This window comes from Epinephelus fuscoguttatus, linkage group LG2 (assembly GCF_011397635.1).
Source record: "Epinephelus fuscoguttatus linkage group LG2, E.fuscoguttatus.final_Chr_v1".
Lineage (NCBI taxonomy): Eukaryota > Metazoa > Chordata > Actinopteri > Perciformes > Serranidae > Epinephelus > Epinephelus fuscoguttatus.
The window spans coordinates 26181593-26205232 of NC_064753.1; the positions used below are offsets into that span (position 1 = coordinate 26181593).

At 42.8% G+C, this 23640-nt stretch overlaps 2 protein-coding genes and 1 long non-coding RNA gene across 22 annotated transcripts in view; 1 reads left to right on the top strand and 2 right to left on the bottom strand.

The window, feature by feature from the left end:
• LOC125899783 (uncharacterized) overlaps window positions 1-23640 on the bottom strand; it is a 54921-nt gene that overhangs the window by 19814 nt on the left and 11467 nt on the right. For 8 of the 20 annotated variants that reach the window (XM_049594491.1, XM_049594462.1, XM_049594344.1 and 5 more), the window contains one exon: window positions 5855-5965. The exons of 2 other annotated variants lie outside the window; for them this stretch is intronic. In XM_049594491.1, coding sequence (XP_049450448.1) covers window positions 5855-5965 — 111 coding nt within the window. Of the gene's footprint in view, window positions 1-2947; window positions 3249-3437; window positions 3548-5011; window positions 5123-5854; window positions 5966-11739; window positions 12339-22938; window positions 23590-23640 lie in introns of those variants that run through there. 10 more of the 20 variants (XM_049594353.1, XM_049594473.1, XM_049594362.1 and 7 more) reach the window with 10 other exon arrangements.
• LOC125899963 (uncharacterized) lies at window positions 2822-23621 on the top strand. The gene is made up of 3 exons (XR_007450791.1): window positions 2822-2954; window positions 12045-12263; window positions 23515-23621. It is a non-coding gene; the product is annotated as an uncharacterized LOC125899963 (long non-coding RNA).
• On the bottom strand, window positions 13617-22684 carry LOC125899956 (uncharacterized). The gene is made up of 6 exons (XM_049594645.1): window positions 22247-22684; window positions 17994-18086; window positions 17575-17643; window positions 17370-17474; window positions 15052-15162; window positions 13617-14028 (listed from the first exon to the last, which is right to left on the bottom strand). The coding sequence occupies exons 1-6, from the start codon at window positions 22483-22485 to the stop codon at window positions 14025-14027; spliced, it is 621 nt and encodes a 206-aa protein (XP_049450602.1). The 5' UTR covers window positions 22486-22684; the 3' UTR covers window positions 13617-14024.

The following is a 23640-nucleotide window of genomic DNA, read 5'->3' on the forward strand; positions in this document are numbered from 1 at the left end:
AGGTGTGAATGTGAGCGTGGAAGGTTGTCTGTCTCTATGTGTCAGCCCTGCGATAGTCTGGCGACCTGTCCAGGGTGTACCCTGCCTCTCGCCCGCTGTCAGCTGGGATAGGCTCCAGCCCCCCCGCGACCCTCAAGAGGATGAAGCGGTTAGAAGATGAATGAATGAATGAATGAATGAAAGACAAGTAACAGAAACTGTATTTACATATATTCTCTTTCACCTAGCCACCAGAAAGCAAGAGCTGGAAGAGGCCTTAGACTCCATGATAGTGAAGGACACACAGCCCTTCAGTATTGTGGCGCACGTGGGATTTAGGGCATTTGTGTCCAAACTGGATCCTACCTGTGTTCTCTCCACAAGGCAGGTGCGTATGGGTGCATGCATAAAGCAGACGAGTAATTTCATTGTGCATCTGACAATTGAGCACTGTTTTTTTTTCTTCCTTTAGGCTGTAAAGGCCATGGTGGAGGCCAAATATGACGTGGCTAAGGAGAAGGCTAAGGCTTAAGTGCAGAAGGTGGCTGCATTTAGCCTTACATCTGACACGTAGACATTCATTAACATGGATAACTACCTGGCTGTTACCTGCCATTTTGTTGATGATAACGCCAGGCTAAATTCAGTACTGTTAGGAGTACTGAAACTCCCCCATTCTCACACTGCTGAAAATTTAGCCCGTGTGAAAGCCTCTCTAATGGAGGAATGGGGAATAACTAATCCGGTGATATGCCTGGTTACTGATGGTGCTGCCAACATGCTTGCCTGTGACAAAGAACAGAGGCATCACCACAGTATCTGCATAGCACACACACTTAATCTGATGGTGAAGAAGGCTCTTGATCAAACCCCTGTGCTGTGTGACATGCGAGCCAAGGCCAGGAAGCTGGTTGGATAGTTTAGAAGCAGCACCACTGCTAAGGTACGTTCTTTGACTTTATTCCAATGTTTGATGATGCTAATATTTTGTTTGTGTTATTGCTGCGGTGATTGAATTAACTGCTCATCTGTATTTTTTTAAAGGAGAAGCTTGCACAGGTTCAAGAACATTTGGGGAGGCCGAAACTGAAGCTATTTTAAGAAGTGGAGACACGCTGGAATAGCACCTATCAAATGCTTCATCTTTTGATGGAGCTCAGAGAGCCAGTGGGGGCCACTTTGGCCGGTCTACAAACTGACATCCCCTTACTGACCGTGGACAAGTTCAGCATTGTTGATGAGTGCCTGTCTTTGCTGTCTCCCTTTCATGATGCCACTGTGGAGCTCTCAGCAGAGGATAATGTTTCTGGTTCCAAGGTTGTGCCACTGCTGAAGATGCTGGAGCAGGCGCTTCAAGAAGATGGCACAAATACGGCCGTTGCAGTGGTGAGGGACACGGGAGACCACCTGATCAGGCAGCTGAGGGAGAGGCTCCACACCCTCCAGTCCATGAGTATAATGATACGAGCCACATTACCGGATCCAAGGTTTAAAGTTATTGGATGTTTCAGTCCAACAAAAGCCACTGAAGCAATAAAAAGGCTAACATCAGAGAGTGCTGCCATAATTAGGTCGGCTCAATCCCCAGAATCAGATCAGGCACACTACAGAGTGACCCAAATCACCTGCACTGCTTCTGACCACATCCAGGTCACATGGGTGGTGTGACTCATAAAATCCAAAGTAAACATGCATTTCCTCCCAGGGCTGCTGCTTTGGTCTGAACAAGGTGGAGGAGCATGGGAAAATAGAGTCCAGGTTGCATCGACAACACCACCCTCTCTCCCTCCCCACTCATCCGCAACCTTGGTATCTTTGACAATAACCTCTCCTTTGAACATCACATTAGTCGCCTCGCCCAAACTGCCTTCTTTCACCTCAGAAATATTGCCTGACTTCATCCATTACTCTCCTTCTCTGCTGCTGAAGCTCTCATCCATGCTTTCATCACCTCAAGACTCGACTACTGCAACAGCATCCTCTACTGCTGATCATCCAAAGTCCTCAACAAACTCCAGTACATCCAGAACTCTGGTGCCCGCCTCCTCACCCACACCCACCAACATATAACCCCTGTCCTGCAATACCTACACTGACTCCCTGTTCTGTACAGAATCAACTTTAAGATCCTCCTCCTCACCCACAAAGCCCTCCACAGTCAGGCCCCCTCCTACCTCACGGACATGCTCCACCACCACACTCCCTCCCGCAACCTCCGATCATCCGACAAAACCCTCCTCGCCTCCACACAGGACCAAGCACTGAACCTGGGGCAACAGAGCCTTCTCCATAGCCGCCCCCTCCCTCTGGAACACCCTCCCTATACACATCTGTGACTGTCCAAATCCATCCACCTTCAAGTCACTCCTCAAAACCCACCTTTTCAAATCCGCTTTTAACCTTTAACATAAGCTTTCCATTCTGTTTTTCATGTACCCTCCTTTTCTTTGTTTTGCACCTTGTTGTATATCGTCCTTGTCTTCTGTTTATCTCTTTGCACTTATATGTACTTCTTTCCTTTTGGTTTTAATGTAAAGCGTCTTTGAGAGCCGTAAAAGCCCTATATAAATAAAATGTATTATTATTATTATTATTATTATTAACTCTATAATAGAGATCAACTGTGAACCAACACCATTCATTTGAAAGAATTAATAAATCACTTGGAAATGAGTTTTAATTAAAGAATTTATTTCACTATACACTATATTACAAACCTGTACATATGAGGTAGCATATAACCAAAAGGCTGGTACCAAAGTTTTCACTAAATGGATTCGTTTTATGTGGACTTGGTAAATGAGGTGACAGGTGTTGTGAACAGGGTTCCCCAGACTGTTGTCATGTCAGAGGAGACAACACTTAGATGTGCAAATAATCTGCAATTTATCAATTTGTGCATGAGATATGACACATTTATGTTCAACAACAAATTGTGTGTAATTGTAACTTGTGAACTTTCCCTTATGTTTCAGGTTATTATTTTATGTTTCATGTTTCAGTTGGTTCAAGTTTAATCTCAGTAAGGCATGGTGGAGGAAAAGGTACAGAGAGGGTCTGTGAGTTGGACTGGTCTGACTGCAGTTCGTTAGATGATGTCGCATATACTTCAGGACTCTGGACACTGGATAAGGACACGGGGTTGTTGCTGATTTGATGTCCCTCAGAAGTGTGGACAGCGCCACAGGCCTCAGGTGTCACAGTGTGTTGACCAGCTGCCCAGCTCTGAAGAGACGAAGGATCTGGTTTACAATCTGTTTTGTCATCACCTGTAAGAACATACAAAAAGACCAAAAAATACATTACATGCAATTTACTTTTAGGACCCAACAGGGTATAATTTAAGACATGGATGAAGGTTAATTAAGGTAACAACACAGAATTTTTACAATAAGAGCTAGCAGACTTCACAGTACTCAGATGTTTGAAAACCTCTTCAGTAATTTGGTGTGACATACTCAACTCTCCAACATCATGCTCTTCTTTCAAGCGAACATGTAAAGTGTGTTTCTGCCATGGCTCCAGTTCCTCTTCTTCACACTCCAGTTTAAGTTCAGATGCTTTTTGACTGTAATAGAAAACAACAGAATGACCCTGCAATCCATTGTTCTTGTAACTTGGAAAAAAAAACCCTCCAACATGGATAAGTGCAATGGGACAGGTAGGCTATTCAAGTTGGAGTACCAAATTAATAACTCAGGCAAGACCCAGCAAGTTGGAGTTTGAATTTTTTTTATCATCAATTTGTACTTTACTGAGTGTTTTATGTCATGTTTCGTGTAGTGTTTGAGTGGTGAAACATTCTGGAACAAAGTTATAGCCAGGGATGAGAATCGAGAACCGGTTCCTGTTAAGAACCGCTTCCAACTGGTTCAATTAATCGTCATCATTAGCCTTTAGCTTAACGATTCCCTTATCAATTCTTTTCATGACGCCAAATCTTTACATCGATGACGAACTTCACGCTCGTCAGTCAGCAGCACGTTCAACAACAAAGACGACGTTATGGCGGAGAGACAGAAGCGGTCGAAAGCGAGGCTTCACTATACCAAAAGGGCGGAAACACCACCAACTAGGCCAGAATGATATATCTTTTAAGCATCGCCATGCACACCTATGTAATATTTACATCACAGGGCTTGTGACATGTGGCTTGCCCTAATTAAATTAAGCATGCACGTTTAAATTGCTGAGTGATGTGCATAAAACTCGCTTCCGTTTTGATGACTGGCCAACAAAGATGTCTAATTTAGTGGAATAAAGAATAAACGGCCTATTCAAGTGCTGGAATTTTTTATTTATGTGACAACATCTGAACGCAAGGCAGGCTCCGCTCCATAGACTGTGTGTGCAGTGCCATGCTGTGGGTTCAGGCCTGGCTTGGTTATAAATGTCTCAGAGGAAGGAAAATGCGGCCCGAGCCACGCTCTGGTGTGCTCACCTGTGTCTGTGTGCGTACGTGTCTGTGTGTACGCGCATCGGGGCTGAACTCCACTGTGGACGATACAGAGAGCGGAGGAGGATTGTAAGGCGTGACCATGTAGAGACAGAAATGATGTGCCATTGTGTAAATAATATAAGTCATCATGTTACAAGGTGAAATGTTTCACCATATAACACGATAAATAGTATAAATAGAGATAAATAGTTATGTTATTATATGAAGTGTCTGTTGCGCAAAATAATGTAGCTTTAGTTTATGAAGAGATAAGACGGGGCTCTCTCCTCTCCTCTTTTATGCTTTACTCACAAGAGCGTGAATTGACCTGGATATGAAGCCTCTGTAGCGCCAAATAATATAACGGTAGTTTCTAAAGAGCTAAGACGAAAAAGAAAAAAAAGAAAAAATTGTTGCATATAGGGGAAACACTGAAAGAGATGGTGGTACATTTCAAGAGGGCTGAATTGGTATCACTCCTGCCTGAACAAGTAGGGGAAAAAGTTTGTTCTATTCATTATATTCAGAGTACACACAATTCATTTCAAGATCTTGACTCTTAAAAATGAGGCTTCATCAAAGACAAACAGGTACCTCTGACACATTACTGGTATGTAGACGTCTCCATCACAGCTGTTATTAGCTCCTGGAGCACACAGCTCAGTTGTTTCTGTGGCGTTTTCCATATCGCTCTCCAAGTCAGATCTGTTAAATAGAAAAAAATAGAAATTTGAATCATATGAGTCGTTGAGGCAGAAATAAAAGCCCTTTTTAAATAGGAATTGTCCAAATTTGCAGGAAAGTCCAAGCAGTCATCTTTCAGCATTGGCAGTATATAAACAAAATCGCCTCTGTCTTTTCTTTTCTTTTTTTTTTTAAGATTATTTTTTGGGGGTTTTTGCCTTTAATGGACAGGACAGATTGAAATGGGGGGAGAGAGAGAAAGAGAAAGAGAGAGAGAGTGGGGGTTGACATGCAGCAAAGGGTTACAAGCCAGAGTCGAACCTGTGACCGCTGCAGCGAGGCATCCTCTGTACATGTGGCTCCGGCACTATCCACTACTCTACCGACCCGCCTTGGTCTTTTTAAACTAAAAGGGTTCCGCCAATGACTACCCTTCGAGGCGGAAAATTGGGCACCTCGCATCAACTCGCCAATCCGGATCTGTGCGTCTAAACGCTCACAGCTTGCCGGCAAAACAGCCCAACATTCGCTGAAAATCTGGTAGTTTAAAAGGGGCTTATGGTACAATATATGCCAGCATGCATATCTCCGTTTCCGTTCACACAAAACACACGGACACAAAAACTTTACACTATTGGCTGTGATTGTTCAACTATCATGCTAGTACGCTAGTATGTTATTTTAAGAGTACACACAATTCACTTCAAGATCTTTACTCTTAAAAATGAGGCTTCATCAAAGACAAACAGGTACCTCTGAGGCATTACTGGTATGTAGACATCTCCATCACAGCTGTTATCAGCTCCTGGAGCGCTCAGCTCAGTTGTTTCTGACGCGGTTTCTGTATCACTATCCAAGTCAGATCTGTTCAATAAAAAAAATAAAAAAATAAATATATGTATAAATTTGAATCATATGAGCCGCAGAAGCAGAAATTACGATACAATGTATATCCTGTATAATAAAGAATAAAATTACAGTCTGTTCTTCACACTGTTGCTTTCCTCCTCCTCCTCCTCAATGGTGACCTGCATCTCCACAAAACTGAAAATGACAAATTACAAAGGGGACATTGAATAAGATAAGAGGGTGAAAATGTACCTCAGGGAAGTCGATATAGTACTGACAGACATATAAAGCTACTGAAATGTAAATTCATGTTTATCATCATTTTGCTGGTGCTGTTTACCTCTGCAGACACATGCTGAAATTAATTTCCTGACAATTCAGAAGTTGTGAATATTAACTATCTTACACCTATGAAGTTAATACAACATGAAAACTTGTAAAATATAATGTGATCCAATGTAGAAGCCAGAGTCATGCAGAACGATGCCACACAAAGGTGTTTTGTTTGTGTGTGAGAAAAAAAAAAGGGAAAGGTTGTGACTGCTCGCCTTGCAGCTGCTACACGTCCAGGTCTTGATGGTGCCGCTGGCTTTTGTCTACATGTTCCAGTAGAGGGCAACAGTATGGCGCATAACTTGTCATAACTGTAAAAGAAACCCTGCCATTAGACACAAAACCTCACCTGTAAATGTTAAACATGCAAACTTACCCCTGCTTTACAAATGTCTGAGGTACAGGTCAACTTCAATTTTACCAGGTAGATTCTGTCTGAATGTGACAGTGAAGAAAGCAGGGTTATTAAACCAAGACTATGAGTAGATCTCATTTTTGTGGACTACTATCATTATTTTGGTGAACCAACCCTCCAACTATGACTTCAAACTGAGAAATAGTTTAAGGAGCAAAAAGCGAAATCGTTTCACCGCTAGGTTTGCTGTTGTGCACTGCCTGTAGACCAAAACAAAGTGTGTCATGAGCCACACCTCCCTCTACCTCTGCTCTCCAACCCCACTCGCCTCGTCTAAACTTAGTTTAGCAGTTAGCGATGTCTTTCACTCACTCTCGATTTCTGCTGTGTTTAGCTATTCCCCGGCGTACTTCAATGATGATGGTACCTGTAATAAATGTAATATATTTGCTGCGATGGAGGCAAGGCTCAGTGACTAGAAGAGCTGGTAGAAGCGCTCCATAGCTAACGTTACTCCAGTAGCCGGTGGCAGCCGACTCGCCCCGGATCCCGGTTAGTGCTAACACCGGGAGCTAACGCTAACGTTTCTCCTCTTCTCCGTGAGTGAGAGCGATGTTTTAGCCAGGCTACATTTTACAATGCTAACTGCAAATGTTAGCTGGGCTGCCGAACTAACGTTACTCACCTAACGTTACACAACCATAACGCCTGACCCATTGCTGGGACCGAGCCGCTAATAACTCAGTTGTAACATTAAATTTAACTTAATTGAATTGACATAGCGACATATGCCTAACGTTACTGCAACACGAATTTAAACAGACATTTGACTTTATGTTGTTACTTAGCCTACCTGTCCAGGAGAAGAGAAGCTAGGTCCGAGTCAAATTCTAGCCCCTTTCGCTCTCGCAGTGCTCTCCACCTTGGAAATACACGGCCAATGTTAATCCGGGTTCTGTCTCTTTCTTTATCCGACAACTTCTTCGCCAACGACCGTTGTTTCCTTTGAGGTAATGTCGGATCCTCGCGTGAACGTTTCGTTCCCCTCTCCGCCATTTCGCTTCGAAATTACGCGTCGCCATTGCTTCTTCTTCTTCTGATTTGATTGGCGGCTGGCAACCAACTTAAAGGTGCAATACCGCCACCTACCGGACTGGAGTGTGGATCAGTCGATTAGTAAAACAAAACAAAATAAACAAAAACAAATGGGCAGAAACCCAAATAAAGCATACAGTTACACCCTTATTGCACAGTTTGTATATTATATGATGTATTCTGAAGATGACATCTTGTCTGCAAGATTTCAAAGATTTGATGCTTGTGAGTGCCCTATGTTTCCCGGGTTCTGTGTTCCCCGCTTACCATCCAAAAAGGTTCTATGTTTCCCGCTTACTAAAAAAAAGGTTCTATGTTCCCTGCTTATCCAAAAAAGGCAGGAAACATCGCAGTTGCATTAATATGTTGTTTTAACATCTCTAAACACACACAACAGAACATAATGGGGAGACATGACAATGAAAAACTTACCCTTTGGGCGATCTATGGTGGGCAATCTGGGCAATTATATCCTAGCAGGGAACATAGAACCCGGGAAACATAGAACCTTTTTTGCAGGGTTAAGTGGGGAACATAGAACCTGGGAAACATAGAACCCAGGAAACATAGATACGCTCCCCTGCCCAACTGTCAGATGCAATCAATGCCTCTCCTTCGCTGTTACTCTCTAGCCACTCCAGGGCTATCAGAATAGCAGAAAGTTCCACTGTATTTACTGACAAATGATCTGAAGTTCTTTCCTTGATTGTTGTCTTGAATTGCGGTATATAAACATCTGCTCCTGTTCTACCCGTCCCTGTTGTCACGGTACCAAAATTGCGACCCACAGTACGATACCAATGAAAGTATCACGGTTCTGAGTAGTATCACGATACCACAGCGAAAATGAGGCAGATGTGCCTTTTGTTATTTATAAAAAGATAAATCACAGCATCAATAAGTGATTAACATAGCGGGGATTGAAATAAAATAAATAAATAAAATAAAAATCAACCAGCTACCCTCCTCCCCTGACAAGTAAAGAACAGTCCCTTCATAAGTAAAGAACAGTCCCTAAAGTGCGGTGAGGTTTGTGGACCGTTACCTGCCACAAAGAGAGAAATATGAACGGCTCGTTTCTCCTCTGACACACCACATACCCGTGTGCAGCCACGGCTCGGTTGTCCAGGTACTACTGGGCAGTCATGACGCCAGCGAAAGAGGAAATTAGGCTACTGGAGCTGGAGTCTGACTTCTCTGTCGCCGGTAAGCCGTTATCTTGCGCCGCGGAGCCGGCGTAGGATATTTGACCACCGTATTCCTGTCTGTGACCCCCGTTCAACCCACAACCTGCAGGATTCGCCTTTCGTTTCTGCTGCTGATTAAAATCTGTACCCGCACAGCGTGCTGAATGATTTATTTTGCTCGCACAAAACTATTTTTAGTCCCAAATGCGAGTAAAATGCTCAGACGTAGAGCTCTGTGGAAAACAAATCACTGCCGACAAGTAAAAAGAAAGAAATAATAACTTTCACTGCTCAAAGATACTCACATGCCTGGAAAACAAACCACTACAGCAGCATATTGAATGCCAGGTGAGTGCCGTTATTGGACGGTGCATGGACACTCACCCTCTTGCAAGTGGATTTTGAACTTATCCCACAGTAGTGGTACATGAGGCACCCTAGTACTATGGTACTCCACCCTGCAACACTAGGGACATCAGCCAATACTGTATGTAGTTTTTAGATGTGAAAAGTTCTAGACCCATGAAAATTAGTTCTGGAACGCACCAGGGCCTTTTCTGAAAAGATCCTGGTATGCGTTCCAGTGCGTTCCGGCTCAAATTAAGCACTGCATATAACTTGAGTTTTTGCCACTGATTGTTTAAAACCCCATTCATTGGACCACTGCTCCACCCTTTCAATTGCACCCTGGAGTTTCTCCTGTATATATTTCAAATTTCGGCCCTTCATCCATAATGCCCCATCATCGGCATATAATGATTTCCCTATTCCTTTCTGAACTTTATCAAAGACATCATTAATCAATCAAATAAACACAAGAAGTTTGTGCTCTAGAAAAGGATCAGCTCTCGGTGAATAACCTCCTAAGCCCTATGATAAGTTATTATGGCAAGGCTTAACTATACAGACCAGTGAGCAGTGATAACTAACATGTCTTTGGGGTCATCGGGTGGGAACCTCCTTTCACCAGTGTTTCGTCTAGTTGGTCCCACAACACCTCCAGGAGGCTAGACAGTGATCTCTGGCATCCCAGAGACACTCCCCTAATGCCAGCTCTCACTGCTCCCTGCACCAACCCAATAATCTCCTTTACCTTACATGGCTTTCTCAGCCCAAACAGCACTGCCACCTTCAACCAGACCCAGGCTCCGTACATGTGAGCTCCAGGTAGCGACAGTGCTGATACTACCTTTCCTAGCACATTCACCATATTTCACACGCTACATAGCATAACTACAATATAAGCTAAAGGAGATAAATAAACTCACAGGATCAGCAAACACACTCACCTTGCAACATGGTCTTAAACAAAAGGGATTCAACACACTTAAATAACCTTCCTCTTCCTGGATTTCCTCCTGAGAGGAAGTGGATCTCTCCACCTGATCTCAAGGAGTTATGTACCCCGCTTAGTAGTTCACCCTGCTGGCCCCCAACTGACATTATTTCGTCTCTTATAGATAAACTGGCTGGCTCTGGCTGCTTCATCTGACATTTCCTTCACTGTCTTCCTCAAACTCTGTCCCCGCACTCTGAGTTCCTCGAGGAGCGAGACAGCTGATCTTGCTATGAATCCCCTACACCCCACTTCCACTGGACAAATCCTAGTTTTCCATCCTCGCTGCTCAGCTTCTGCTTTCTTTCATGGGCTGCTTCCACTGAGTCTTCCCAAGGAACGGTCAGCTCAATGAAATAAACTATTCGTTGACTCACTGACCACAACACTGTCAGGCCTCTGCTTGGTACAAACTATTTCCTGGGGAACAACAAGCTTGCCCCCTAAATCTACTTGCATTTCCCAATCACAAGCACCTTCTAGGCGGTCACACCCTTGCGTCCTTACTAACTTACCATTTCTGTATTTCTCCCCCTCATGGACAAACTGAACTGTTAAACTCCTATCCTTAACACCTTCTGAATTCACCTGTCTTCGTTTCCCTTTGATAACTGCAGCTAAACATTTTAACACCTGGTTATGTCGCCATGTATATTGGCCTTGTAACAAGCTAACTTTACAGCCCGACAAAATATACTTTGAGGTTGCAGTACCTGAATACAATGGGCCTGATGGGTCCTCATTTACCCCCAGTTTTAGGTTCTGGGGGGTTGGTAACACATCGTATGTAGCCCCTACCAGGAATCTAATACGATTCTCCTCCATACTCCACAGGTCCCTCCAACTGAGCTTCCTCTTCTCTACACTTTCCCAATTCAACCACTGTCCCTGTTTAGCCTGGGCCACTACCTTTGCAGAGCAGGTAAAGAAAAGGCTCGCACACTGCAGGGCTCCTCTTCAGTGCAATTTATTCACAGAATAAAATGACAACGTTTCGAGCTGCCGCTCTTCTTCAGGTCCACTACCTTTGCACCCCTTAATATCTCCTCCTGTCTACATATCTGTTCCACGACCAGCTTTCTTTTATCTTTGGGACCTACTTTATTCCATACCGGTTCGCCTGAGCCAAGCCCCAGGCCTCCCTGGGCAAATTGAACATTACCTACAATCTCTGCATGCCTAAGAGCTGCCTCTGCCTCCTGAACTGCCGATCTTGGGTTCCACTTACTCCCCTTGGTTGGATTTGGAACCACACTCCTACCACGTCCTTACTCCCAGATAACAACAGCTCCGTCCTGACCTTGGTACATTTAAATTCCTCTGTTAAACTAGATACTGGCAGCTGAAGTATCCCTTTTCCATACAGTGCAACACTATTTAGGCACCTAGGAGCGCCCAACCACTTCCTAATATAGGAGCTAACTGACCTTTCAATTCCCAACACCATTCATTTGAATTAAGCAATAAATCAAATGAAATGAAATGAGTTTTAATTAAAGAATTTATTTCACTATACACTATATTACAAACCTGTACATATGAGGTAGCATATAACCAAAAGGCTGGTACCAAAGTTTTCACTAAATGGATTTGTTTTATGTGGACTTGGTAAATGAGGTGACAGGTGTTGTAAACAGGGTTCCCCAGACTGTCATGATGTCAGAGGAGACAACACTTAGATGTGCAAATAATCTGCAATTTATCAATTTGTGCATGAGATATGACACATTTATGTTCAACAACAAATTGTGTGTAATTGTAACTTGTGAACTTCCCCTTATGTTTCAGGTTATTATTTATTGTTTCATGTTTCAGTTGGTTCAAGTTTAATCTCAGTAAGGCACGGTGGAGGAAAAGGTACAGAGAGGGTCTGTGAGTTGGACTGGTCTGACTGCAGTTTGTTAGATGATGCTGCATATACTTCAGGACTCTGGACACTGGATAAGGACACGGGGTTGTTGCTGATTTGATGTCCCTCAGAAGTGTGGACAGCGCCACAGGCCTCAGGTGTCACAGTGTGTTGACCAGCTGCCCAGCTCTGAAGAGACGAAGGATCTGGTTTACAATCTGTTTTGTCATCACCTGTAAGAACATACAAAAAGACCAAATTAAACATTACATGCAATTTAATTTTAGGACCCAACAGGGTAAAGTTTAAGAAACGGATGAAGATAATTACTGTAACAACACAGAATTTTTATATTAAGAACTAGTAGACTTTACAGTACTGAGATGTTTGAAAACCTCTTCAGTAATTTGGTGTGACATACTCAACTCTCCAACATCATGCTCTTCTTTCAAGCGAACATGTAAAGTGTGTTTCTGCCATGGCTCCAGTTCCTCTTCTTCACACTCCAGTTTAAGTTCAGATGCTTTTTGACTGTAATAGAAAACAACAGAATGACCCTGCAATCCATTGCTCTTGTAACTTGGAAAAAAACCCTCCAACATGGATAAGTGCAATGGGACAGGTATTTAAGTTGGAATACCAAATGAATAACTCAGGCAAGACCCAGCAAGTTGGCGTTTGAATTTTTTTTTTATCATCAATTTGTACTTTACTTAATGTTTTATGTCATGTTTCGTGTAGTGTTTGAGTGGTGGAACATTCTGGAACAAAATTATAGCCAGGGATGAGAATCAAGAACCGGTTCCTGTTAAGAACCACTTCCAACTGGTTCAATTAATCGTCATCATTAGCCTTTAGCTTAACGATTCCCTTATTGATTTTCATTACACCAAATCTTTACATCGATGATGCACGTCACGCTCGTCAGTAAGCAGCACATTCAACAACAAAGAAGATGTAATGGCGGAGAGACAGAAGCGGTCGAAAGTGAGGCTTCACTTCACCAAGACTAACAGAGCGACGTGCAATTTATGCAGCACCGTGATTACATGCAAGGGCGGAAACACCACCAACTAGGCCTGAACGATATATCTTTTAAGCATCGGCATCACGATGCACATGTGTGCAATATTTACATCGCGGGGCTTGCGACATGTGGCTTTCCCTAATTAAATTAAGCATGCACGTTTAAATTGCCGGGTGATGTGCGTAAAACTCGCTTCCGTTTTAATGACTGGCCAACAAAGATGTTTAATTTAGTGGAATAAAGAATAAACGGCCTATTCAAGTGCTGGAATTTTTTATTTATGTGACAACGTCTGAATGCAAGGCAGGCTCCGCTCCATAGATTGTGTGTACAGTGCCGTGCTGTGGGTTCAGGCCTGGCTTGGTTATAAATGTGTCGAAGGAAGGAAAATGCAGCCTGAGCCGCACTCTAGTGTGCTCACCTGTGTCTGTGTCTGCGTGCGTGTGTGCGTGCGTGCGTGCACGCGTGCGCATTGGGGCTGAACTCCGCCATGCGCGATACAGAGAGCAGAGGAGGATTGTAAGGCGTGACCATGTAGAGACAGAAATGACATGCCGTTGTGTAAACAATATGTCATCATGTTACAAGGTGAAATGTTTCAGTGTATAACACGATAAATAGTCTAATGTTATGTTATCATATGAAGTGACCATCGCACAAAATAACTAAGTAACTTTAGTTTAGCCCTCTCCTCTCCTTTTATATGCTTTATTGACAAGTGTGTGAATTGACCTGGATATGAAGCATCTGTAGCGCCAAACACTGAAAGAGATGGTGGTTTCACTGAACAAGTGCCTATTTGCAGCACATTTTATGCTGCTGCATTCAAAGCAATATTAGCCTAATAATTCCAGAATGATTAATTCTCACCTGTAGAGTAGAGCTACTGAAGTCATCTGGTGGAAAACAATGCATCCATTTAAAAAAAACAAAAAAACAAATCGTTATATTTTGGGCTAGGGGCAATTTTTCCCAATATCGTGCAGCCCTACCACCAACATGCTGAAGCATTTGTCGTCACATGGCATTAAGTGCAGCTGCTACAAAGTCTCAGATGAGCAGTGCCAGTGACAGCACGTATGTCCTGTCCCATGTTAACGATAGCACAATGCATTCAATGACAGATACGGTAACGTTATTTGACGTAGATGAAAACAAATGCCGTACAAATATTCTTTCATTTGTTCCATTTTAGATGATAGCAGTGGACCAATTTCATATTTGTTTACTTACACAAGTACTTATCTCTTGTTTAGAATAGAAACTCAATAAAAATTGTGTTGTTGACACCAAAAACCTGTAAAGTATACTTTTTCTACACAGAAAATTCACAGAAGGAATCAATAAGGGAATTGATAAGCAGAATTGATAATGGCACTGATATCAATAAAATCCTATTAATTCCCATCCCTAATGAAGAGTCCCACTGGACTACCGAAATCAGTTTAAAAGGCGGTTTTAGAATCAAAAAGTAAAAAATTTTCTTGTTCAGAATCATTTTCAGTTTTTCTACGTAGGCTTGTGGGTTATTTTTAGCACAGTGGTACATTTCAAGAGGGCTGAATTGGTATCACCCCTGCCTGAACCCGTAGGCGTAGCTTTACTAAACAAGTTGCTCTGGACAGTGCAAGTTAATCCATGTGTCTCTGTAAGGTTTTCAGTGTACTGCTGCTCCAATTTTCCACTCTACTAATACTTCCACTATGAGATTTGAGCAAAACTAAGTGACAGATGGGATGAAATACAGGAAACATAAGTAGATTCTGCATGTCAGAACTGTGGGCCACATATAAGTCTTAATAACTCTAATATAAAGGTGTCATCTAAAGGGAGAAAAGTTTGTTCTATTCAATATATTCAGAGTACATACAATTCACTTGACTCTTAAAAATGAGGCTTCATCAAAGACAAACAGGTACCTCTGAGGCATTACTGGTACGTAGACGTCTCCGTCACAGCTGTTATCAGCTCCTGGAGCACTCAGCTCAGTCGTTTCTGTGGCGTTTTCCATATCACTCTCCAAGTCAGATCTGTTAAATAAAAAAAATATATATATAAATTTGAATCATATGAGCTGTAGAGGCAGAAATAAAAGCCCTTTTAAAATAGGAATTGTCCAAATTTGCAGGAAAGTCCAACCAGTCATCTTTCAGCATTGGCAGTATATAAATAAAATCACTGAGTGCAGCGAAATGCCGCCTACCTACTTTTGTTCATACAGAATGCGCCTTTTTCAGGGCAATGGGGCACATGAGCAAGTAACAAAATGTGTAGCTCAGCGTGTGACGTAAACAGTGATGTACTCCAAGGGATGCTGCCACTGCTCAGTCCTTCGGTGATTCTCTCATAAGTTTGCCCGTCCTTCACCGTTCCCGTCATTTAACGGTTGATGGCCTCTTCTTTTGCGAGGGCAAGGAGGGCGCGCAAGTTATTGTCTCCCCAGTTGCTCATCTTTACAGTGTCTGTCAGGTTTGCGTTTCCCTCTTGCTGCCACCACCGCCAGTGGCTCGCACGTGCAGCGCTTTCAACAGCCCCTCCCACAAGTCATCAACAGCCCCTCCTGTTGCTGAAAGCCGCCTCAGTCTTTTTCAACTAAAAGGGTTCTGCCAATGACTACTCTACGAGGCGGAAAATTTGGCACCTCGCATCAACTCGCCAATCCGGCTCTGTGTGTCTAAACGCTCACAGCGTGCCGGCAAAACAGCCCAACATTCGCCGAAAATCTGGTAGTTTAAAAGGGGCTTATGGTACAATATATGCCAGCATGCATATCTCTGTTTCCATTCACACAAAACACATGGACACAAAAACTTCATGCTATCCACCTTAATTTCAAACACAGAAGTAAATAGTGATCAACTTCCATTTTTTTGTGCGTGACTTCCGGTCAGCTGCTTTCCCTCATGCTTTCCCTTACTGGAGCTAACGGTGCAAGCTAATTTTTTTCAATTTTCAATTGTTTATGTTAGTCAATCAGTTAGTTGGTTAGTTAGTTAGTTAGTTAGTTAGTTAGTCTGTGTATTTTATATAGCACAATCTATCCCGAGTGACACAAACTGCTTGATCCCCGTCTCCAGTGTACCAGCAGAGAACCTGCAGACCCGAATCAGCGAAAAAACACACCGGGCTAAAGAGCCTCTCTACCTGAGCAGCTGAAGCTGCGGCTCGCACCCTCGACACACAGACACATAGACGGTGCTTCTGCATGCCAGCCAAACGTGTGCGCAACTGTGAGAAATAAGGTGTACGCTGCTTTGCTATCTTTTTTCCCCTTTTCTTTCTTTCTTTCTTTCTTTCTGTCAGTGACATACACTCCTAACATAGGGCGGGTTGTTTTTATTGACTGAGTTGATTATTAAGCCATAGTGATGCGCGGATCGGCTCTGATAGCACCCGAATCAGCATCCAGCTGTTACAACATGATTGAGCTAGCAAAGCAGTTTTGTGTTGCTGTGTGTGGTATTTATTCAGTTTTGGGAAATCACGATGTCTAGAAAGCATCAGTGACTGCAGCTGACAGGGACAGCTAACGTTAACACTAGCAGCAAAGCTAACATCAGGACATCATCCGTTAAAAGCCTCCCGTTGTCGGATACGACATGAAACTACTCCAGTTAGCTCAATCATGTTGTAACTAAGACATCCGCTGGAAAAAATATTTTTTTCACGGACCGTTTATTGAGTTATTGAGTTACAGACACCGCTAATGGCTAACGGCTAACAGCTAACGGTTAGCCCAGCTAATCTATGATAACATGGTTATTGTAGGTTAGCCCAGCTAATCTACGATAAGCATGTTATTAATTACAAACAAAACATGCACACAGAAATATTAACGTTTGTTCGATCATTGTGTTGATAGACTTTACAAACATCAAATTAGTCTAAACGGTGATATAGTGACGTGAAAAATGTGATATATATATATATATATATATATATATATATATATATATATATATATAAACTCAACAAGGTAAACAACAAGGCGATTCCCATTTACACAGTGGTCAAGAGTGCTGGACCTGAAGTGTCGCACAAAAAAACGGAAGCTGGCTGCGTTCTGTTTTGCCTCCGTGTTTCCGTGAAAAATAAGGTGGATTGGCTGTGACTCTAATATAAAGGTGTCATCTAAAAGGGGAAAAAGCTTTTTCAATTCATTATATTCAGAGTACACACAATTCACTTCAAGATCTTTACTCTTAAAAATGAGGCTTCATCAAAGACAAACAGGTACCTCTGAGGCATTACTGGTAGGTAAACGTCACAGCTGTTATCAGCTCCTGGAGCACTCAGCTCAGTCGATTCTGTGGTGCTTTCCATATCACTCTCCAAGTCAGATCTGTTACATTTAAAAGAAACACACATATTAGAATCATATGAGTCGCAGAAGCAGAAATTACGATACGGCGTATATCCTGTATAATTAATAATAAAATTACAGTCTGCTCTTCACACTGTTGCTTTCCTCCTCCACCTCTTCCTCAATGGTAACCTCCATCTCCACAAAACTGAAAATGACAAATTACAAAGAAGACATTGATTAAGATAAGAGGGTGAAAATGTATCTCAGGGAAGTCGATATAGTACTGACAGACATATAAAGCTACTGAAATGTAAATTCATGTTTATCATCATTTTGCTGGTGCTGTTTACCTCTGCAGACACATGCTGAAATTAATTTCCTGACAATTCAGAAGTTGTGAATATTAACTATCTTACACCTATGAGGTTAACACAACATGAAAACCTGTAAAATATAATGTGATCCAATGTAGAAGCCAGAGTCATGCAGAACGATGCCACACAAAGGTGTTTTGTTTGTGTGTGGAAAAAAAAGGGAAAGGTTGTGACTGCTCACCTTGCAGCTGCTACACGTCCAGGTCTTGATGGTGCCGCTAGCTTTTGTCTACATGTTCCAGTAGAGGCCATCATCATGCTATACTTGGCATAACTGTAAAAGAAACCCCGCCATTAGTCACAAAACCTCACATGGAAATGTTAAACATGCAAACTTACCCCTGGCTTAACAAATGCCTGAGGTACAGGTCAACTTCAAGTTTACCTGGTAGATTCTGTCTGAATGTGACAGTGGAGAAAGCAGGTTTATTAAACCAAGACTATGAGTAGATCTCATAGTAGGGCTGCTGTAGAATGTAGTAAAGGGATTTTCGTTCACTTTTAAGAGCCGGTTTAAAGATGCGGTTCATTCATTTTTTGTTTTTGTTTTGCTTTATGTGTGAGTGTGAGTGTGTGTGTGTATGTGTGTGCGTGTGTGTGTGTGTGTGTGGGGGGGGGGTGTTATAGTGTAAGTCGGACAGTTTCCCTACAGTTTCTAGCAGCCTTCAGTCTGTACAGGAAGTCACAGACACACTTACATCCTGTCTGGAATGATATCAATTCATTACAAAAGTGATCAGACCCATATATCAGTTTGTTTTCAGTCTCCAGTTGTTTTAATTATGACAGATTAATTTTTTAAAATGCTTTACAGGTGATCTGTAGTTTATGTTCATGGTTTATTCTCCATTTGACACAAATTCTCCTGTAAATCAGCATCATATCAGTTTGACCTGTCCCCTCAACTACAGAGGCTGTATAAATTGTGCTTGACTATAAAGTTCATATTTTCAGAGGACAGATTGAAATGGGGTGAGAGAGTGGGGGTTGACATGCAGCAAAGGGTTGCAAGCTGGAGTCGAACCTGCAGCTGCTGCAGCGAGGCATCGCCTCTGTACATGGGGCGCCGGCACTATCCACTACGCTACCGACGCCCCAAAACAGTCCAGTGTTATATACAGTATAATATATTCGCGGGGGGGCTGGAGCCTATCCCAGCTGACATCAGGTGAGAGGCAGGGAACACCCTGGACAGGTCGCCAGACTATCGCAGGGCTGACACATAGAGACAGACAACCTTTCACACTCACATTCACACCTACGGACAATTTAGAGTCATCAATTAACCTAGTCCCCAATCTGCATGTCTTTGGACTGTGGGAGGAGTACCCGGAGAACATGCACAGAAGGGCTCCCATGCCCGGGATCGAACCGGCAACCCTCTTGCTGTTAGGCGAGAGTGCTAACCACCACACCACCGTGCCGCCCACAGTATAATATATATACAGTGTAATATACAGTAGACTCTGTATAGTTTATGATGAATGTATTTTGTCTCTGATGACTAAACTTCACCATCAGTCACACAACATGTTTTCTGTTCACAGAATAAACCTTCAAATCAGACAAATACAATTTAAATCTCTAAAATTCAACAAAAAATGATAAGTGTATCTAAAACGTCATCTTGTTGAGTCACCCTCTAAACCAATCAGCTGTTAGATCAGGTGAGAGCCAGGCGGTGCACTCGGTGAAGAACAGCTGCAGCGCCTGGCTCTGAAAACTGCGGCTGCCTCGCTCTCGCGGTTTTATCAGAGCAAGTCGGGATGAAGTCGGACACAAAACTAACCGGCATGCATTGTGCGCCGATCGCCGGTGATCGAATCTGCGCAGGTCTGGCTCATCTCGAACGAACCTAATAGCGCTTCTAAGCAAACCAGAGACTTGTGTGGTGGAGATGCGTTCAATGATCATCCTAATAACTCGTTTGGCAGTGGCTGTAATGTAACGGACATTGGTCAAGCAAACTATTCAGACCAATCGAGGAAACGCTACTTTACCGATTCTAATAAAACATTGATTATGTTAAAAAAAAAAAACTAGCCTTCAGATCAGTGGTCATCACTGATGCACAGTAGCCTACGTTTCCTTGAAAATCAAGACGGTAGCTTTCCTTTCAGCTGTGCGTGCGCTCCCCCGAGGTGTATGCAATTCTCGGCAGGCATGCAGAGCTCGGCATTACACCGGTCCCTGGTTGCTGCGATTTGCGATGCTGGCCAGCTAAGAGTTAACTAGCAGCCAGTACAGTACAGTCCTCTCTCGTCTAGCTAGCATTTAGCGTGTTACTTACTGATTCATTAGAAAGAGAGCTAGCTGCACATCGGTTTTGAAGCCTCTTTGGTCACGGAGCTCCCTCCATCTCTTGAACGCCCAACTGAGGTTTACTCTTGTTTTTCCTCTTCTTTTATCACTCTCCTTTTTGTTCTTCTTTGCCTCCTCGGACAGAGGAACTCGTTTCCTTTTGCTAGGCCGTTTTTCACTTGTCTCCATACTTTGTCTGTCTGCCATTGTGCTCGTGACTCTACTATCTCATGCCCAACTCTTCATACGCCTAAACACCAGCTCCAGTCCCTGACTGGCTGACCGACCAGTTTCGCAATACATTACGCGTTTCCTGCCGTAAAGCAGATGTTTTCGGCGAAATTTCGGCACCGGTGGCATGAGATACTGGATGATGAGGCGTTTCTCAATACTGAAGTTCAGCAGTTCGGACTTGGCAAGTTCAAGCGATAGTCCGGACTTCCCAATAACGGGAGGACAGTCATTTCTGTTTATGGAACAGCAGCTAACTTGATGATGTCACCACCTCTGCTGCCTTGGCTGTTGTACTGTGTTGTATACATGCATTTTGTATAAAACACAGCCCAGTCCTGCGTCGTGCAATATGTAATTTTCTGCCGCTAGGGGCCTCAAACAAAAACAATAACATAAGATGACGTCACGAAGTAGCGTGGGATCATGGGAGTTGTAGTCATATAACTGATACAGCTCTGCATCAGGTCAGCATTATAGAAACCTATCGTTAGATTTTTTTTGGTTAGCCAGCCACCGCTCCGCAGCGGAGGCCGCTGGCCGGAGCGCTGGTGTCCCGGCGGGCAGCAGTGCTTGCAATACACTGGTGGAAATGATTAATATTTCGATAACATCAGCCAGATGTTTGCTTACCTATCTAGTAGAACACACGCGAGGTCGGCGTCGAATTGTAGTCCTAGATTTTCACGAAGCTCTCTCCATCTCGGAAAGGCCACACCAATATTTATCCTTGATTTAGCTCTCTTCTTATCCCAAATTCTTCTGGGATCGCTTGGTTGACCCGTACGTTTCCGTTTTACTGGCTTGTTTACCGGGACAGCAACAGTCAATGCATACTCATGATCCATAACGAGTTAGCTTAGCCTAGCAACAGTAACGTTCATTCTCTGACGACTCATCCGGTCTGCTTCTTCTTCTTGTCCTTCATTTAATGGCTATTGTAACTGGAGTTACGTCGCCAGACATGCGACCTAATGACACGGTCCGTAACTTTTATTAATATTTTATATTTATCTGGGTTTGAAATATTGTTGAAAACATTTTTGATAATCAAAGTACACAACTAAGCAAAATATATAATATTGGTTTTGTCGTTTTTAGACATTTTTGTGGAAAAACTACATATTATACCTTTCTATTGTCATTATAAGAAATTAATACGTATGTTTTTAACGTTTCAACATATATCACTGGCATACAAAAATATATAAATAGCCAAAACATGTCTTATAAAACCTTTCCCGGCAGCTGGCTTTTGATCATTAATCTATATCTTTGGTCACAGTCACAGATAATTTTGTGGCGTTTGTTGTACTAGACAAAAGCGGTTCACATCGGCTACATTTAGCTTGCTTATAACTTCCATGTCCTCATATATTGAAGTGAAACAACGTCTAACAAGTTGCGGTATATTCTCTAAATAAAAACAAAAATTACATACCTGTCGATTAGGAAAAGGGCCAACTCGGGATCAGTTTTAAAACCTATCAATTCTCTCAGCTCTCTCCACTTGGTGAATGCCTGACCGAGGTTTACACGCGTTTTGGCTCGAGCCCTATCACTGTCCCGTTTAGCCTTCTCCTGTTCTTCTGTTCTGTTTCTTTTTCTTTTAGATGGTGCTCCTTTATTATCCGCCATGACATCAAAAGTACAACCAAGTCCTTATAGATACATCTCTGGTAAAACTGTTGTGTTCAGCAATGCCCCTTGCGTGCCTAAGGACTAGCTAGCAAGATTTGAAAGTGGCACCTCCTCTACGCTCCACCCCTCCTCCCCCTCCCGTCAGTGCTCCGTCCAAAGCCACTGCCCCGCAAACTTGAACGCGCATCCTGCAGTAGGTCAGTTAGCAGGGCAGAGGGCCGAGTAAAATAACAAATCCCCCCGACGCAAACAAATAATTACCTATCCAACAGAAAGATAGCAACTTCTACATCACTTTTCAGGCCCTTCAGCTTCTTCAGTTGTCTCCACCGTTCAAAAGCTGCACCGATGGCAACTCTGGTTTGTCCTCTCGCTTTATCCAAAGCCTTTTTCGTTGCAGCCTTTTCCGCCCACGACTTTCTTTTCTTAGCCTGTTTAGCGGGGCGAGCCGTTACAAGTAACGCTGGAAGTGGTAGTTTTGGCTGCATTTGCTCTGCCATTGTTCAGCAAACTCCTGCTAACTCGGTATCTCTGCTTAGTGTGCTGAATATTTCCGGCAACGGTGACACGTGATGAGTGCACGCAGGGAGGATGGAAGGACGGAGGGGGGCGTGGGCAAGACGAGACATGAAAGCATCTGATTGGTTCTTTCCATTCGCACTAAGAGGCAGGGATTGGTCAGAGTTTTTACAGGCCTGCAGCTGCCACAGAGGTCTGATTTTTTCTTTCCTTTTTCTGAACACAGTATGTATGGACTACTCTTAGGATGGAGACATTTCGACCAATACAACAAGAAGTGTTTCTGAACAGGATTACCAGCTATAGCTTTACAAGTACTCATCATGCATAGTGACCTAATTTCAAGTGTTGTAATCATCATACATGAATATGTATTGAGTATTAATTGATCAATTTACACGTAGGCCACATGTGAGCAGCATTTATTCACTGACTAATGAAGCACTCGAAACAGGATTAAAGAATTTATTTCACTGTACATTATATTACAATAAAACCTGTACATTTGATGTTGAATGTAACTGGCTGCTACCAAAGATTTAACTAAATGGAGTTTTTTTTTTATGTGTACTTGGTGAATGAGGTAACAGGTGCGTGCAGGGTTCCCCAGACTGTTGTCATGTCGGAGGAGCCAACAGAGTGCAAATAATCTGCATGTTATACATAACGCGTCATTAGTTTTGAATAACATACTGGATTGGAATATTAGATATGACACATTTAGGGTTGACAACAAATTGTGTGTAATTATAACGTGTGAATTACCAATTATTACTGTTGGTATATTAAAGTTCATTATTTATTGTTTCATGTTTCAGTTGGTTCAAGTTTAATCGCAGTAAGGCACAGTGGAGGAAAAGGTACAGAGAGGGTCTGTGAGTTGGACTGGTCTGACTGCAGTTTGTTAGATGATGTTGCATATACTTCAGGACTCTGGACACTGGATAAGGACACGGGGTTGTTGCTGATTTGATGTCCTTCAGAAGTGTGGACAGCGCCACAAGTCTCAGGTGTCAGAGTGTACTGACCAGCTGCCCAGCTCTGAAGAGATGAAGGATCTGGTTTACAATCTGTTTGGTTATCATCTGTAAGAACATACAACAAAACCAAATCACACATTACAACAGGACTTTTAC